Source organism: Panulirus ornatus, chromosome 22, assembly GCF_036320965.1.
Source record: "Panulirus ornatus isolate Po-2019 chromosome 22, ASM3632096v1, whole genome shotgun sequence".
Lineage (NCBI taxonomy): Eukaryota > Metazoa > Arthropoda > Malacostraca > Decapoda > Palinuridae > Panulirus > Panulirus ornatus.
Genome location: NC_092245.1, coordinates 4,249,199 through 4,268,492, shown reverse-complemented (window position 1 = coordinate 4,268,492; position 19,294 = coordinate 4,249,199). Strand labels below are relative to the sequence as shown.

Below are 19,294 nucleotides of genomic sequence, written 5' to 3'. Positions count from 1 at the left end.
GATAAAGGTGAGTGTTCAAACTATAGGGGCAAAAGTTTGTTGAGTACTCCTGGAAAGTTATATGGGAGGGTATTGATTGAGAGGGTGAAGGCATGTACAGAGCATCAGATTGGGGAAAAGAAGTGTGGTTTCATAAGTGGTAGAGGATACGTTGATCAGGTGTTTGCTTTGAAGAATGTATGTGAGAAATACTTAGGAATACAGATGAATTTGTATGTAACCTTTATGGATCTGGAGAAGGCACATGATAGGGCTGATAGAGATGCTATGTGGAAGGTTTTAAGAGTATATGGCATGGTAGGTAAGTTGTTAGAAGCAGTGAAAAGTTTTTCCAAGGATGTAAGGCATGTGTACAAGTAAGTAGATGTAAGGAAAGGGTAAGAGAGAAGTGTAAAAATAAAAAGAGTGTAGTTGAGAGAGCATTAGAGGGTGTGTTGAAATGGTTTGGACATATGGAGAGAATGAGTGAGGAAAGACTGACAAAGGGGATATATGTGTCAGAGGTGAAGGAAACAAGGAGAAGCAGGAGACCAAATTGGAGATGGAAGAATGGAGTGAAAAAGATTTTGAGAGACTAGGGCCTGATCATACAGGACAACGAGAGGTGTGCAAGGAATAGAGTGAATTGGAACGATGTGGTATACCGGGATCGACGTACTGTCATTTGACTTAACCATGGTAAGTGAAGTGTCAGGGGTAAACCATGGAAAGGTCTGTGGGGCCTGGATGTGGATAGTGAGCTTTGCTTTTGGTGCATTACAAATGAAAGATAAAGACTGTCAATAAATGGGGCCAATTTTGTCTGTTTCCCTGGCGCTACCTTGCTGAAGTGGGGGTAGTGATGCTATTTCCTGTGCGGCGGGGTAGCAACAGAAATAGATGAAGGCAAGCAAGCATGAATATGTAAATGTGTATATATGTATATGTCTGTACATGTGTATGTATATGTATGTATATGTGCATGTACGTCATTTATGAGTGTATATATTCTTTCTTTCATACTATTCACAAGTTCCTGTGTTAGAGAGGTAGCGTTAAGAACAGAGGACTGATCCTTTCAGGGAATATCCTCACATGGCCCCCCCCTTCTCTGTTCCCTCTTTTGGAAAATCAAAAATGAGAGGGGAGGATTTCCAGCCCCCCACTCCCTCCCCTTCTAGTCACTTACAACATGCAGAGAATACATGGGAAGTATTCTTTCTCCCCTATATATATATATATATATAGGGGATAGGGAGAAAGAATACTTCCCACGTATTCCCTGTGTGTCGTAGAAGGCGACTAAAAGTGAAGGGAGCGGGGGGCTGGAAATCCTCCCCTCTCGTTTTTTTTTTAATTTTCCAAAAGAAGGAACAGAGAAGGGGGCCAGGTGAGGATATTCCCTCAAAGGCCCAGTCCTCTGTTCTTAACGCTACCTCGCTATCGCGGGAAATGGCGAATAGTATGAAAAAAAGAAAAAAAATATATATATATATATATATATATATATATAGAGGATGTGTGGATCAGGTGTTTGCTTTGAGGAATGTATGTGAGAAATACTTAGAAAAGCAAATGGATTTGTATGTAGCATTTATGGATCTGGAGAAGGCATATGATAGAGTTGATAGAGATGCTCTGTGGAAGGTATTAAGAATATATGGTGTGGGAGGAAAGTTGTTAGAAGCAGTGAAAAGTTTTTATCGAGGATGTAAGGCATGTGTACGTGTAGGAAGAGAGGAAAGTGATTGGTTCTCAGTGAATGTAGGTTTGCGGCAGGGGTGTGTGATGTCTCCATGGTTGTTTAATTTGTTTATGGATGGGGTTGTTAAGGAGGTAAATGCAAGAGTTTTGGAAAGAGGGGCAAGTATGAAGTCTGTTGGGGATGAGAGAGCTTGGGAAGTGAGTCAGTTGTTGTTTGCTGATGATACAGCGCTGGTGGCTGATTCATGTGAGAAACTGCAGAAGCTGGTGACTGAGTTTGGTAAAGTGTGTGGAAGAAGAAAGTTAAGAGTAAATGTGAATAAGAGCAAGGTTATTAGGTACAGTAGGGTTGAGGGTCAAGTCAATTGGGAGGTGAGTTTGAATGGAGAAAAACTGGAGGAAGTGAAGTGTTTTAGATATCTGGGAGTGGATCTGGCAGCGGATGGAACCATGGAAGCGGAAGTGGATCATAGGGTAGGGGGAGGGGGCGAAAATTCTGGGGGCCTTGAAGAATGTGTGGAAGTCGAGAACATTATCTCGGAAAGCAAAAATGGGTATGTTTGAAGGAATAGTGGTTCCAACAATGTTGTATGGTTGCGAGGCGTGGGCTATGGATAGAGTTGTGCGCAGGAGGATGGATGTGCTGGAAATGAGATGTTTGAGGACAATGTGTGGTGTGAGGTGGTTTGATCGAGTGAGTAACGTAAGGGTAAGAGAGATGTGTGGAAATAAAAAGAGCGTGGTTGAGAGAGCAGAAGAGGGTGTTTTGAAGTGGTTTGGGCACATGGAGAGGATGAGTGAGGAAAGATTGACCAAGAGGATATATGTGTCGGAGGTGGAGGGAGCAAGGAGAAGAGGGAGACCAAATTGGAGGTGGAAAGATGGAGTGAAAAAGATTTTGTGTGATCGGGGCCTGAACATGCAGGAGGGTGAAAGGAGGGCAAGGAATAGAGTGAATTGGAGCGATGTGGTATACCGGGGTTGACGTGCTGTCAGTGGATTGAATCAAGGCATGTGAAGCGTCTGGGGTAAACCATGGAAAGCTGTGTAGGTATGTATATTTGCGTGTGTGGACGTATGTATATACATGTGTATGGGGGGGGTTGGGCCATTTCTTTCGTCTGTTTCCTTGCGCTACCTCGCAAACGCGGGAGACAGCGACAAAATAGAAAAAAAAAAAATATATATATATATATATATATATATATATATATATATATATATATATATATATATATATATATTTTATCCCTGGGGATAGGGGATTAAGAATACTTCCCATGTATTCCCTGCGTGTCGTAGAAGGCGACTAAAAGGGGAGGGAGCTGGGGGCTGGAAATCCTCCCCTCTCGGTTTTTTTTTTTTTTTTTCTATTTTTCCAAAAGGAGGAACAGAGAATTGGGCCAGGTGAGGGTATTCCCTCAAAGGCCCAGTCCTCTGTTCTTAACGCTACCTCGCTAATGCGGGAAATGGCGAATAGTTTGAAAGAAAGAAAAGATATATATATATATATATATATATATATATATATATATATATATATATATATATATATATGGGCCATATATATATATATATATATATATATATATATATATATGGGAACTTCAGTGAAGGGCGCAAATGGGGAGGTGATAACAAGTAGTGGTGATGTGAGAAGGAGATGGAGTGAGTATTTTGAAGGTTTGTTGAATGTGTTTGATGATAGAGTGGCAGATATAGGGTGTTTGGGTCGAGGTGGTGTGCAAAGTGAGAGGGCTAGGGAAAATGATATGGTAAACAGAGAAGAGGTAGTAAAAGCTTTGCGGAAGATGAAAGCCGGCAAGGCAGCAGGTTTGGATGGTATTGCAGTGGAATTTATCAAAAAAGGGGGTGACTGTATTATTGACTGGTTGGTAAGGTTATTTAATGTATGTATGACTCATGGTGAGGTGCCTGAGGATTGGCGGAATGCGTGCATAGTGCCATTGTACAAAGGCAAAGGGGATAAGAGTGAGTGCTCAAATTACAGAGGTATAAGTTTGTTGAGTATTCCTGGTAAATTATACGGGAGGGTATTGATTGAGAGGGTGAAGGCATGTACAGAGCATCAGATTGGGGAAGAGCAGTGTGGTTTCAGAAGTGGTAGAGGATGTGTGGATCAGGGGTGTGTGATGTCTCCATGGTTGTTTAATTTGTTTATGGATGGGGTTGTTAGGGAGGTGAATGCAAGAGTTTTGGAAAGAGGGGCAAGTATGAAGTCTGTTGGGGATGAGAGAGCTTGGGAAGTGAGTCAGTTGTTGTTCGCTGATGATACAGCGCTGGTGGCTGATTCATGTGAGAAACTGCAAAAGCTGGTGACTGAGTTTGGTAAAGTGTGTGAAAGAAGAAAGTTAAGAGTAAATGTGAATAAGAGCAAGGTAATTAGGTACAGTAGGGTTGAGGGTCAAGTCAATTGAGAGGTAAGTTTCCATGGAGAAAAATTGGAGGAAGTAAAGTGTTTTAGATGTCTGGGAGTGGATCTGGCAGTGGATGGAACCATGGAAGCGGAAGTGGATCATAGGGTGGGGGAGGGGGCGAAAATCCTGGGAGCCTTGAGGAATGTGTGGAAGTCGAGAACATTATCTTGGAAAGCAAAAATGGGTATGTTAGAAGGAATAGTGGTTCCAACAATGTTGTATGGTTGCGAGGCGTGGGCTATGGATAGAGTTGTGCGCAGGAGGATGGATGTGCTGGAAATGAGATGTTTGAGGACAATGTGTGGTGTGAGGTGGTTTGATCGAGTAAGTAACGTAAGGGTAAAAGAGATGTGTGGAAATAAAAAGAGCGTGGTTGAGAGAGCAGAAGAGGGTGTTTTGAAATGGTTTGGGCACATGGAGAGAATGAGTGAGGAAAGATTGACCAAGAGGATATATGTGTCGGAGGTGGAGGGAACGAGGAGAAGTGGGAGACCAAATTGGAGGTGGAAAGATGGAGTGAAAAAGATTTTGTGTGATCGGGGCCTGAACATGCAGGAGGGTGAAAGGAGGGGAAGGAATAGGGTGAATTGGATCGATGTGGTATACCGGGGGTTGACGTGCTGTCAGCGGATTGAATCAGGGCAGAAAAAAAAAAAATATATATATATATATATGTATATATATATATATATATATATATATATATATATATATATATATATATATATATATATATATATATTTTTTTTTTTCATACTTTGTCGCTGTCTCCCGCGTTTGCGAGGTAGCGCAAGGAAACAGACGAAAGAAATGGCCCAACCCCCCCCATACACATGTATATACATACGTCCACACACGCAAATATACATACCTACACAGCTTTCCATGGTTTACCCCAAACGCTTCACATGCCTTGATTCAATCCACTGACAGCACGTCAACCCCGGTATACCACATCGCTCCAATTCACTCTATTCCTTGCCCTCATTTCACCCTCCTGCATGTTCAGGCCCCGATCACACAAAATCTTTTTCACTCCATCTTTCCACCTCCAATTTGGTCTCCCTCTTCTCCTTGCTCCCTCCACCTCCGACACATATATCCTCTTGGTCAATCTTTCCTTACTCATCCTCTCCATGTGCCCAAACCACTTCAAAACACCCTCTTCTGCTCTCTCAACCACGCTCTTTTTATTTCCACACATCTCTCTTACCCTTACGTTACTCACTCGATCAAACCACCTCACACCACACATTGTCCTCAAACATCTCATTTCCAGCACATCCATCCTCCTGCACACAACTCTATCCATAGCCCACGCCTCGCAACCATACAACATTGTTGGAACCACTATTCCTTCAAACATACCCATTTTTGCTTTCCGAGATAATGTTCTCGACTTCCACACATTCTTCAAGGCCCCCAGAATTTTCGCCCCCTCCCCCACCCTATGATCCACTTCCACTTCCATGGTTCCATCCACTGCCAGATCCACTCCCAGATATCTAAAACACTTTACTTCCTCCAGTTTTTCTCCATTCAAACTCACCACCCAATTGACTTGACCCTCAACCCTACTGTACCTAATAACCTTGCTCTTATTCACATTTACTCTCAACTTTCTTCTTCCACACACTTTACCAAACTCAGTCACCAGCTTCTGCAGTTTCTCACATGAATCAGCCACCAGCGCTGTATCATCAGCGAACAACAACTGACTCACTTCCCAAGCTCTCTCATCCCCAACAGACTTCATACTTGGTCCTCTTTCCAAAACTCTTGCATTTACCTCCCTAACAACCCCATCCATAAACAAATTAAACAACCATGGAGACATCACACACCCCTGCCGCAAACCTACATTCACTGAGAACCAATCACTTTCCTCTCTTCCTACACGTACACATGCCTTACATCCTCGATAAAAACTTTTCACTGCTTCTAACAACTTTCCTCCCACACCATATATTCTTAATACCTTCCACAGAGCATCTCTATCAACTCTATCATATGCCTTCTCCAGATCCATATATGCTACATACAAATCCATTTGCTTTTCTAAGTATTTCTCACATACATTCTTCAAAGCAAACACTTGATCCACACATCCTCTACCACTTCTGAAACCACACTGCTCTTCCCCAATCTGATGCTCTGTACATGCCTTCACCCTCTCAATCAATTTTTTTTTTTTTTTTTTTTTTTTTTTTTTTTATACTTTGTCGCTGTCTCCCGCGTTTGCGAGGTAGCGCAAGGAAACAGACGAAAGAAATGGCCCAACCCCCACCCCCATACACATGTACATACACACGTCCACACACGCAAATATACATACCTACACAGCCTTCCATGGTTTACCCCAGACGCTTCACATGCCTTGCTTCAATCCACTGACAGCACGTCAACCCCTGTATACCACATTACTCCAATTCACTCTATTTCTTGCCCTCCTTTCACCCTCCTGCATGTTCAGGCCCCGATCACACAAAATCCTTTTCACTCCATCTTTCCACCTCCAATTTGGTCTCCCTCTTCTCCTCGTTCCCTCCACCTCCGACACATATATCCTCTTGGTCAATCTCTCCTCACTCATTCTCTCCATGTGCCCAAACCATTTCAAAACACCCTCTTCTGCTCTCTCAACCACGCTCTTTTTATTTCCACACATCTCTCTTACCCTTACGTTACTTACTCGATCAAACCACCTCACACCACACATTGTCCTCAAACATCTCATTTCCAGCACATCCATCCTCCTGCGCACATCTCTATCCATAGCCCACGCCTCGCAACCATACAACATTGTTGGAACCACTATTCCCTCAAACATACCCATTTTTGCTTTCCGAGATAATGTTCTCGACTTCCACACCTTTTTCAAGGCTCCCAAAATTTTCGCCCCCTCCCCCACCCTATGATCCACTTCCGCTTCCATGGTTCCATCCGCTGACAGATCCACTCCCAGATATCTAAAACACTTCACTTCCTCCAGTTTTTCTCCATTCAAACTCACCTCCCAATTGACTTGACCCTCACCCCTACTGTACCTAATAACCTTGCTCTTATTCACATTTACTCTCAACTTTCTTCTTCCACACACTTTACCAAACTCAGTCACCAGCTTCTGCAGTTTCTCACATGAATCAGCCACCAGCGCTGTATCATCAGCGAACAACAACTGACTCACTTCCCAAGCTCTCTCATCCCCAACAGACTTCATACTTGCCCCTCTTTCCAGGACTCTTGCATTTACCTCCCTTACAACCCCATCCATAAACAAATTAAACAACCATGGAGACATCACACACCCCTGCCGCAAACCTACATTCACTGAGAACCAATCACTTTCCTCTCTTCCTACACGTACACATGCCTTACATCCTCGATAAAAACTTTTCACTGCTTCTAACAACTTGCCTCCCACACCATATATTCTTAATACCTTCCACAGAGCATCTCTATCAACTCTATCATATGCCTTCTCCAGATCCATAAATGCTACATACAAATCCATTTGCTTTTCTAAGTATTTCTCACATACATTCTTCAAAGCAAACACCTGGTCCACACATCCTCTACCACTTCTGAAACCGCACTGCTCTTCCCCAATCTGATGCTCTGTACATGCCTTCACCCTCTCAATCAATACCCTCCCATATAATTTACCAGGAATACTCAACAAACTTATACCTCTGTAATTTGAGCACTCACTCTTATCCCCTTTGCCTTTGTACAATGGCACTACGCACGCATTCCGCCAATCCTCAGGCACCTCACCATGAGTCATACATACATTAAATAACCTTACCAACCAGTCAACAATACAGTCACCCCCTTTCTTAATAAATTCCACTGCAATACCATCCAAACCTGCTGCCTTGCCGGCTTTCATCTTCCGCAAAGCTTTTACTACCTCTTCTCTGTTTACCAAATCATTTTCCCTAACCCTCTCACTTTGCACACCACCTCGACCAAAACACCCTATATCTGCCACTCTGTCATCAGACACATTCAACAAACCTTCAAAATACTCATTCCATCTCCTTCTCACATCACCGCTACTTGTTATCACCTCCCCATTTACGCCCTTCACTGAAGTTCCCATTTGCTCCCTTGTCTTACGCACCCTATTTACCTCCTTCCAGAACATCTTTTTATTCTCCCTAAAATTTACTGATAGTCTCTCACCCCAACTCTCATTTGCCCTTTTTTTCACCTCTTGCACCTTTCTCTTGACCTCCTGTCTCTTTCTTTTATACTTCTCCCACTCAATTGCATTTTTTCCCTGCAAAAATCGTCCAAATGCCTCTCTCTTCTCTTTCACTAATACTCTTACTTCTTCATCCCACCACTCACTACCCTTTCTAAACAGCCCACCTCCCACTCTTCTCATGCCACAAGCATCTTTTGCGCAATCCATCACTGATTCCTAAATACATCCCATTCCTCCCCCACTCCCCTTACTTCCATTGTTCTCACCTTTTTCCATTCTGTACACAGTCTCTCCTGGTACTTCCCCACACAGGTCTCCTTCCCAAGCTCACTTACTCTCACCACCTTCTTCACCCCAACATTCACTCCTCTTTTCTGAAAACCCATACTAATCTTCACCTTAGCCTCCACAAGATAATGATCAGACATCCCTCCAGTTGCACCTCTCAGCACATTAACATCCAAAAGTCTCTCTTTCGCACGCCTGTCAATTAACACGTAATCCAATAACGCTCTCTGGCCATCTCTCCTACTTACATAAGTATACTTATGTATATCTCGCTTTTTAAACCAGGTATTCCCAATCATCAGTCCTTTTTCAGCACATAAATCTACAAGCTCTTCACCATTTCCATTTACAACACTGAACACCCCATGCATACCAATTATTCCCTCAACTGCCACATTACTCACCTTTGCATTCAAATCACCCATCACTATAACCCGTTCTCGTGCATCAAAACCGCTAACACACTCATTTAGCTGCTCCCAAAACACTTGCCTCTCATGATCTTTCTTCTCATGCCCAGGTGCATATGCACCAATAATATATATATATATATATATATATTTTTTTTTTCTTTTTTTTTTTTTCAAACTATTCGCCATTTCCCGCATTAGCGAGGTAGCGTTAGGAACAGAGGACTGGGCCTTTTTTGGAATATCCTCACCTGGCCCCCTCTGTTCCTTCTTTTGGAAAATTTAAAAAAAAATAAAACGAGAGAGGAGGATTTCCAGCCCCCCGCTCCCTCCCCTTTTAGTCGCCTTCTATGACACGCAGGGAATACGTGGGAAGTATTCTTAATCCCCTAACCCCAGGGATAGGGGATATATATATATGGGTTTTCAGAAAAGAAGAGTGAATGTTGGGGTGAAGAGGTTGGTGAGAGTAAGTGAGCTTGGGAAGGAGACTTGTGTGAGGAAGTACCAGGAGAGACTGAGTACAGAATGGAAAAAGGTGAGAACAATGGAAGTAAGGGGAGTGGGGGACGAATGGGATGTATTTAGGGAATCAGTGATGGAATGCGCAAAAGATGCTTGTGGCATGAGAAGCGTGGGAGGTGGGTTGATTAGAAAGGGTAGTGAGTGGTGGGATGAAGAAGTAAGATTATTAGTGAAAGAGAAGAGAGAGGCATTTGGATGATTTTTGCAGGGAAAAAATGCAATTGAGTGGGAGATGTATAAAAGAAAGAGGCAGGAGGTCAAGAGAAAGGTGCAAGAGGTGAAAAAGAGGGCAAATGAGAGTTGGGGTGAGAGAGTATCATTAAATTTTAGGGAGAATAAAAAGATGTTATTAGGTTATTAGGTACAGTAGGGTTGAGGGTCAAGTCAATTGGGAGGTGAGTTTGAATGGAGAAAAACTGGAGGAAGTGAATTGTTTTAGATATCTGGGAGTGGATCTGGCAGCGGATGGAACCATGGAAGCGGAAGTGGATCTGGCAGCGGATGGAACCATGGAAGCGGAAGTGGATCATAGGGTGGGGGAGGGGGCGAAAATTCTGGGGGCCTTGAAGAATGTGTGGAAGTCGAGAACATTATCTCGGAAAGCAAAAATGGGTATGTTTGAAGGAATAGTGGTTCCAACAATGTTGTATGGTTGCGAGGCGTGGGATATGGATAGAGTTGTGTGCAGGAGGATGGATGTGCTGGAAATGAGATGTTTGAGGACAATGTGTGGTGTGAGGTGGTTTGATCGAGTGAGTAACGTAAGGGTAAGAGAGATGTGTGGAAATAAAAAGAGCGTGGTTGAGAGAGCAGAAGAGGGTGTTTTGAAGTGGTTTGGGCACATGGAGAGAATGAGTGAGGAAAGATTGACCAAGAGGATATATGTGTTGGAGGTGGAGGGAACAAGGAGAAGAGGGAGACCAAATTGGAGGTGGAAAGATGGAGTGAAAAAGATTTTGTGTGATCGGGGCCTGAACATGCAGGAGGGTGAAAGGAGGGCAAGGAATAGAGTGAATTGGAGCGATGTGGTATACCGGGGTTGACGTGCTGTCAGTGGATTGAATCAAGGCATGTGAAGTGTCTGGGGTAAACCACGGAAAGCTGTGTAGGTATGTATATTTGCGTGTGTGGACGTATGTATATACATGTGTATGGAGGGGGGGTTGGGCCATTTCTTTCGTCTGTTTCCTTGCGCTACCTCGCAAACGCGGGAGACAGCGACAAAGTATAATAAAAAATATATAAAAAAAAAGATGTTCTGGAAGGAGGTAAATAAAGTGTGTAAGACAAGGGAGCAAATGGGAACTTCAGTGAAGGGCACTAATGGGGAGGTGATAATAAGTAGTGGTGATGTGAGAAGGAGATGGAGTGAGTATTTTGAAGGTTTGTTGAATGTGTTTGATGATAGAGTGGCAGATATAAGGTGTTTTGGTCGAGGTGGTGTGCAAAGTGAGAGGGTTAGGGAAAATGATTTGGTATACTGAGAAGAGGTAGTAAAACCTTTGCAGAAGATGAAAGCCAGCATGGCAGCAGGTTTGGATGGTATTGCAGTAGAATCTATTAAAAAAGGGGGTGACTATATTGTTGACTGGTTGGTAAGGTTATTTAATGTATGTATGACTCATGGTGAGGTGCCTGAGGATTGGCGGAATGCGTGCATAGTGCCATTGTACAAAGGCAAAGGGGATAAGAGTGAGTGCTCAAATTAGAGGTATAAGTTTGTTGAGTATTCCTGGTAAATTATATGGGAGGGTATTGATTGAGAGGGTGAAGGCATGTACAGAGCATCAGATTGGGGAAGAGCAGTGTGGTTTCAGAAGTGGTAGAGGATGTGTGGATCAGGTGTTTGCTTTGAAGAATGTATGTGAGAAATACTTAGAAAAGCAAATGGATTTGTATGTAGCATATATGGATCTGGAGAAGGCATATGATAGAGTTGATAGAGATGCTCTGTGGAAGGTACTAAGAATATATGGTGTGGGAGGCAAGTTATTAGTAGCAGTGAAAAGTTTTTATCAAGGATGTAAAGCATGTGTACGTGTAGGAAGAGAGGAAAGTGATTGGTTCTCAGTGAATGTAGGTTTGCGGCAGGGGTGTGTGATGTCTCCATGGTTGTTTAATTTGTTTATGGATGGGGTTGTCAGGGAGGTGAATGCAAGAGTTTTGGAAAGAGGGGCAAGTATGAAGTCTGTTGTGGATGAGAGAGCTTGGGAAGTGAGTAAGTTGTTGTTCGCTGATGATACAGCGCTGGTGGCTGATTCATGTGAGAAACTGCAGAAGCTGGTGACTGAGTTTGGTAAAGTGTGTGAAAGAAGAAAGTTAAGAGTAAATGTGAATAAGTGCAAGGTTATTAGGTACAGTAGGGTTAAGGATCAAGTCAATTGGGAGGTAAGTTTGAACGGAGAAAAACTGGAGGAAGTAAAGTGTTTTAGACATCTGGGAGTGGATCTGGCAGCAGATGGAACCATGGAAGTGGAAGTGAATCATAGGGTGGGGGAGGGGGTGAAAATCCTGGGAGCCTTGAAGAATGTTTGGAAGTCGAGAACATTATCTCGGAAAGCAAAAATGGGTATGTTTGAAGGAATAGTGGTTCCAACAATGTTATATGGTTGCGAGGCGTGGGCTATGGATAGAGTTGTGCGCAGGAGGGTGGATGTGCTGGAAAGAGATGTTTGAGGACAATGTGTGGTGTGAGGTGGTTTCATTGAGTAAGTAATGTTAGGGTAAGAGAGATGTTTGGAAATAAAAAGAGCATGGTTGAGAGAGCAGAAGAGGGTGCTTTGAAATGGTTTGGGCACATGGAGAAAATGAGTGAGGAAAGATTGACCAAGAGGATATATGTATAGGAGGTGGAAGGAACGAGGAGAAGTGGGAGACCAAATTGGAGGTGGAAAGATGGAGTGAAAAAGATTTTGTGTGATCGGGGCCTGAACATGCAGGAGGGTGAAAGGAGGACAAGGAATAGAGTGAATTGGATCGATGTGGTATACCAGGGTTGACGTGCTGTCAGTGGATTGAATCAGGGCATGTGAAGCGTCTGGGGTAATCCATGGAAAGTTGTGTGGTGCCTGGATGTGGAAAGGAAGCTGTGGTTTCGGGCATTATTGCATGACAGCTAGAGACTGAGTGTGAACGAATGGGACCTTTGTTGTCTTTTCCTAGCGCTACCTTGCACACATGAGGGGGGAGGGGGATGGTATTCCATGTGTGGTGAGGTGGCGATGGGAATGAATAAAGGCAGACAGTGTGAATTGTGTGCATGGATATATATGTATGTGTCTGTGTGTGTATATATACATATGTGTACATTGAGATGTACATTGAGATGTATAGGTATGTATATTTGCGTGTGTGGACGTGTATGTATATACATGTGTATGGGGGTGGGTTGGGCCATTTCTTTCGTCTGTTTCCTTGCGCTACCTCGCAAACGCAGGAGACAGCGACAAAGCAAAATAAATAAATAAATAAATAAATATATAAGTATACGTATGTAAGTAGGAGAGATGGACAGAGCGCGTTATTGGATTACGTGTTAATTGACGGGCGCGCGAAACAGAGACTTTTGGATGTTAATGTGCTGAGAGGTGCAACTGGAGGGATGTCTGATAATTATCTTGTGGAGGTGAAGGTGAAGATTTGTATGTGTTTTTAGAAAAGAAGAGAGAACGTTGGGGTGAAGAGGGTGATGAGAGTAAATGAGCTTGGGAAGGAGACTTGTGTGAGGAAGTACCAGGAGAGACTGAGTACAGAATTGAAAAAGGTGAGAACAAAGGAGGTAAGGGGAGTTGGGGAAGAATGGGATGTATTTAGGGAAGCAGTGATGGCTTGTGCAAAAGATGCTTGTGGCATGAGAAGCATGGGAGGTGGGTTGATTAGAAAGGGTAGTGAGTGGTGGGATGAAGATGTAAGATTATTAGTGAAAGAGAACAGAGAGGCATTTGCACAATTTTTGCAGGGAAAAAATGCAAATGAGTGGGAGATGTATAAAAGAAAGAGACAGGAGGTCAAGAGAAAGGTGCAAGAAGAGAAAAAAAGGGCAAATGAGAGTTGGGGTGAAAGAGTATCATTAAATTTTAGGGAGAACAAAAAGATGTTCTGGAAGGAGGTAAATAAAGTGCGTAAGACAAGGGAGCAAATGGGAACTTCAGTGAAGGGGGCTAATGGGGAGGTGATAACAAGTAGTGGTGATGTGAGAAGGAGATGGAGTGAGTATTTTGAAGGTTTGTTGAACGTGTTTGATGATAGAGTGGCAGATATAGGGTGTTTTAATCGAGGTGGTGTGCACAGTGAGAGGGTTAGGGAAAATGTTTTGGTAAACAGAGAAGAGGTAGTAAAAGCTCTGTGAATGATGAAAGCCGGCAAGGCAGCGGGTTTGGATGGTATTTCAGTGGAATCTATTAAAAAAGGGGGTGACTGTATTGTTGACTGGTTGGTAAGGTTATTTAATGTATGTATGATTCATGGTGAGGTGCCTGAGGATTGGCGGAATGCATGCATAGTGCCATTGTACAAAGGCAAAGGGGATAAGAGTGAGTGCTCAAATTACAGAGGTATAAGTTTGTTGAGTATTCCTGGTAAATTATATGGGAGGGTATTGATTGAGAGGGTGAAGGCATGTACAGAGCATCAGATTGGGGAAGAGCAGTGTGGTTTCAGAAGTGGTAGAGGATGTGTGGATCAGGTGTTTGCTTTGAAGAATGTATGTGAGAAATACTTAGAAAAGCAAATGGATTTGTATGTAGCATTTATGGATCTGGAGAAGGTATATGATAGAGTTGATAGAGATGCTCTGTGGAAGGTACTAAGAATATATGGTGTGGGAGGCAAGTTGTTAGAAGCAGTGAAAAGTTTTTATCGAGGATGTCAGGTATGTGAACGTGTAGGAAGAGTGGAAAGTGATTGGTTCTCAGTGAATGTAGGTTTGCGGCAGGGGTGTGTGATGTCTCCATGGTTGTTTAATTTGTTTATGGATGGGGTTGTTAGGGAGGTGAATGCAAGAGTTTTGGAAAGAGGGGCAAGTATGAAGTCTGTTGGGGATGAGAGAGCTTGGGAAGTGAGTCAGTTGTTGTTCGCTGATGATACAGCACTGGTGGCTGATTCATGTGAGAAACTGCAGAAGCTGGTGACTGAGTTTGGTAAAGTGTGTGAAAGAAGAAAGTTAAGAGTAAATGTGAATAAGAGCAAGGTTATTAGGTACAGTAGGGTTGAGGGTCAAGTCAATTGGGAGGTAAGTTTGAATGGAGAAAAACTGGAGGAAGTAAAGTGTTTCAGATATCTGGGAGTGGATCTGGCAGCGGATGGAACCATGAAAGCGGAAGTGAATCATAGGGTGGGGGAGGGGGCGAAAATTCTGGGAGCCTCCTGCCTCTTTCTTTTATACATCTCCCAGTCATTCATACTACTTCCCAGCAAACATCATCCAAACACCTCTCTCTTCTCTTTCACTAACAATCTTACTTCTTCATCCCATCACTCACTACTTTTTCTAGTCTGCCCACGTCCTACCTTTCTCATGTCACTGGTATCATTTGCACAAGCCATTACTGCTTCCCTTAAAACATTCCATTCCTTCCCCACTCCTGCTACGTCATTTTTGCTCTCACCTTTTTTCCATTCTGCACTCAATCTTTCCTGTTACTTCCTCACACGAGTCTCCTTTCCAAGCTCAGTTTCTCCCAACTCTCTTCACACCAACATTCTTCTTTTCTGAAAACCTTTACAAATCTTCACCTTTGCCTCCACAAGATAATGATCAAACATCCCTCCAATTGTCCCTCTCAGCACATTAACATTCAAAAGTCTCTCTTTCACATGCCTATCAATTAACAAGTAATTCAATAACCCTCTCTGGCCATCTCTCCTACTTACACATGTACACTTAGGCATATCTCTTTTTAAACCAGGTATTCCCAATCACCAGTCCATTTTCAGCATACAAATCCACAAGCTCTTCACCATTTCCATTTACAACACTGAACACCCCATGTACACCAATTATACCCTCAACTGCCACATTATTCACCTTTGCATTCAAATCACCTATCACTTTAATCAGGTCTCGTACATCAAAGCTGCTAACATACTCACTCAGCTGCTCCCAAAACACATGCCTCTCATGATTTCTTCTCATGACCAGATGCATAGGCACCAATAATCACCCATCTCTCTCCATCCACTTTGAGTTTTACCCATATCAATCTAGAATTTACCTTCTTACACTCTATCACATACTCCCACAACTCCTGCTTCAGGAGCAGTGCTACTCCTTCCTTTGCTCTTTTCTTACACTTTATCACATACTTCCGCAACTCCTGCTTCAGGAGTAGTGCTACTCCTTCCTTTGCTCTTGTCCTCTCACTAACCCCCTGACTTTACTCCCAAGACATTCCCAAACCACTCTTCACCTTTACCCTTGAGCTTTGTTTCACTCAAGAGATAAAACATCCAGGTTCCTTTCCCCAAACATTCTACCTATCTCTCCCTTTTTCTCATCTTGGTTATATCCACACACATTTAGACACCCCAATCTGAGCCTTCGAGGAGGATAAGCACTCCCTGCATGACTCCTTCTTCTGTTTCCCCTTTAGAAAGTTAAGATACAAGGAGGGGAGGGTTTCTAGCAGCCCCCCTGCCCCCTCCTGTCCTCTTTAGTTGCCTTCTACGACATGTGGGAATGAGTGGGGAGAAAGAATACTTCCTATGCATACCCCGCGTGTCATAGAAGGCGACTAAAGGGGACGGCAGGTCAGAAAAGAATGAGATGTAATTAACATAGGTAGAGTTGGGTAGGGAAAGCTATCAATGCTACTCCATTTACACAAGGTGTTAGAAAGTCCTAACCCCATAAATGTCATAGAGTCATCTCACTGCTTGCAGGACAAACTGACAATGTAAATGCACATAAAATATAAATAAGATTATATTGCAAAACCACTAAGTCAATAAGAGGGGCTAAAAGTCCTCGACTACTAAGCTCATAGTGCAAAACAAAAATGTGTGGCACAGATTTGACGAAGGTTTAAATGAGGTTGAATGTAAGATTCATTAAACACAATAAAATTCCACTCTAACTTCAATATATTGGAATTTGGCTTCCAAACCCTCTGGACCCCATCACACCAAGTTTAGGATCTAAAAGAAATTTCAGTAACAGTCCAATACAATGCAAACTTACTCCACTTATGTAAAGGGCAATCACACCGACTTTGGGACACAGCATAATGGAATAGTCCATTAGTTCCTGATCCTCAGGGTGGGATGCTAGGCATCAGGAGAACATGTGACAACCTGATGTGCATCAATCGGTGCACTTTTTTTCTTAACCCACTAAGAAAGTTCTCTTTGCTCTCATACATGTACTTTTATACTCATTTACCATAGTTTAATAGATACTTTTTTTTTTTTTGTACTTGAACACCGACAAAGATAATCAGTAGAAATTTTACGATGAAACAAGACCTAGCTTGGTCATTACCCATCAGTTTGAGACAAGTGAGTGCTTCGTCAATGTTTGAATTAACTCAGTGCCCGTGTCCTCACACATGAAACATTTCTTGTGGTAAAATGGCCTACCTTTTTTGTACTTAATGATGCAGATAAAAGTGCTATCAGTGTTAAACATCCTATGAGGTTCAGGAAACAGCTCAGTACTGCTGAAAAACTGAAAATGATTGAGTATTATGAGCATGCTCATGATAAGCAACTTGCATGCCCCATTTCCCAACAAAAGGTGATTCTGGGGACTCAGGGTTACCCTGAAGCTATTTCCCTCTGAATTAGAGTAGTCATTGCTATTCCCCAAACATCTTTGACCTTGGGGTGACCTGCAATTATCATCAGAGGAATAAGGTAAGTTTCCATTACATTTCTTAATTATTTATCATATCTATTATCTATTACACTTAATCACTGTTTCCTGCATCAGCAAGGTAGCTCCAGGGACCATTTCATGGTGTAAACCAATTTGACTACACCCAGACAACCCTCACTCCCAATAAGTATGTTAGAATGGGACTTTACAGCATATTATTTCAAAATTCTAATTTTCATACAACTTTTCCTGCCTTAGAGAGGTAAAACCAGGAACCTTCAAGGAAAAATCCTCACTCAGCTCCTTTTTTCATCCTACTTGAAGAAAGTCACTGTGGGAAAGAAAGATTTCCAGCATCCCCAGTTCCATCTCTGTTAGTTGTATTCTTGACATGCAAGAAGTAAATGGGTACCATTCTTTTTCCATCATCTCATAGGATATCTTTTGTAAGTCAATTCAATAAAAATTCATATACTATGAAATCCCAAAATAGCAAATCCCTGAACATAACAATGAATGAAAAGAAACGCTACATTTCAGATTCATTTACGATAATGGAAGTAATGCTGGTCCACTGTTGGCACCGATCATCCACACACTTGACGAGTGAAACACTGTAAGATACATTCTTGAATGGTGCTAACTGTATAGTTATAGGCAGATTTGGTGATCTCCCGATGTGGTCAGCATGTACAAAGAAGAACACATGCCAATCTTCAAGCTTTGTTACCCCTTGATCTGTAAATTTGTAACAAAATTGTTGATAAAACTTGTGATTACTAATATATGGACAGAATACAAAAAAAAAAGGAATTTCATTAAATCAAAATACAAGATGAGTATGAAGAATAATATGAATTTAATTAAACTAATATAGAAGTTGAACATGACAAACAATAAGAATCTAATTAAATTAACATATAAGTTGAGTATGAAGAATACACATTAAAGAAAAGTCACTACAACAAAAGATTAAAGGGCGATATCAATTCAAAGAGAGACTTTTGGATGTTAATGTGCTGAGAGGTGCAACTGGAGGGATGTCTGATCATTATCTTGTGGAGGCGAAGGTGAAGATTTGTATGGGTTTTCAGAAAAGAAGAGTGAATGTTGGGGTGAAGAGGGTGGTGAGAGTAAGTGAGCTTGGGAAGGAGACTTGTGTGAGGAAGTACCAGGAGAGACTGAGTACAGAATGGAAAAAGGTGAGAACAATGGAAGTAAGGGGAGTGGGGGAGGAATGGGATGTATTTAGGGAATCAGTGATGGAGTGCGCAAAAGATGCTTGTGGCATGAGAAGAGTGGGAGGTGGGTTGATTAGGAAGGGTAGTGAGTGGTGGGATGAAGAAGTAAGATTATTAGTGAAAGAGAAGAGAGAGGAATTTGGACGATTTTTGCAGGGAAAAAATGCAATTGAGTGGGAGAAGTATAAAAGAAAGAGACAGGAGGTCAAGAGAAAGGTGCAAGAGGTGAAAAAGAGGGCAAATGAGAGTTGGGGTGAGAGAATATCATTAAATTTTAGGGAGAATAAAAAGATGTTCTGGAAGGAGGTAAATAAAGTGCGTAAGACAAGGGAGCAAATGGGAACTTCAGTAAAGAGCGCAAATGGGGAGGTGATAACAAGTAGTGGTGATGTGAGAAGGAGATGGAGTGAGTATTTTGAAGGTTTGTTGAATGTGTTTGATGATAGAGTGGCAGATATAGGGTGTTTTGGTCGAGGTGGTGTGCAAAGTGAGAGGGTTAGGGAAAATGATTTGGTAAACAGAGAAGAGGTAGTGAAAGCTTTGCGGAAGATGAAAGCCGGCAAGGCAGCAGGTTTGGATGGTATTGCAGTGGAATTTATTAAAAAAAGGGGGTGACTGTATTGTTGACTGGTTGGTAAGGTTATTTAATGTATGTATGACTCATGGTGAGGTGCCTGAGGATT

The 19,294-nt window shown here is 42.4% G+C and overlaps 1 protein-coding gene across 5 annotated transcripts in view; it reads right to left on the bottom strand.

The window, feature by feature from the left end:
- Positions 1 to 19,294, bottom strand: part of LOC139756501 (uncharacterized) — a 192,685-nt gene that overhangs the window by 56,182 nt on the left and 117,209 nt on the right. For all 5 annotated transcript variants that reach the window (XM_071675945.1, XM_071675944.1, XM_071675943.1 and 2 more), the window contains one exon: positions 17,904 to 18,108. In XM_071675945.1, the coding sequence (XP_071532046.1) occupies positions 17,904 to 18,108 (205 nt within the window). The remainder of the gene's footprint in view (positions 1 to 17,903; positions 18,109 to 19,294) is intronic.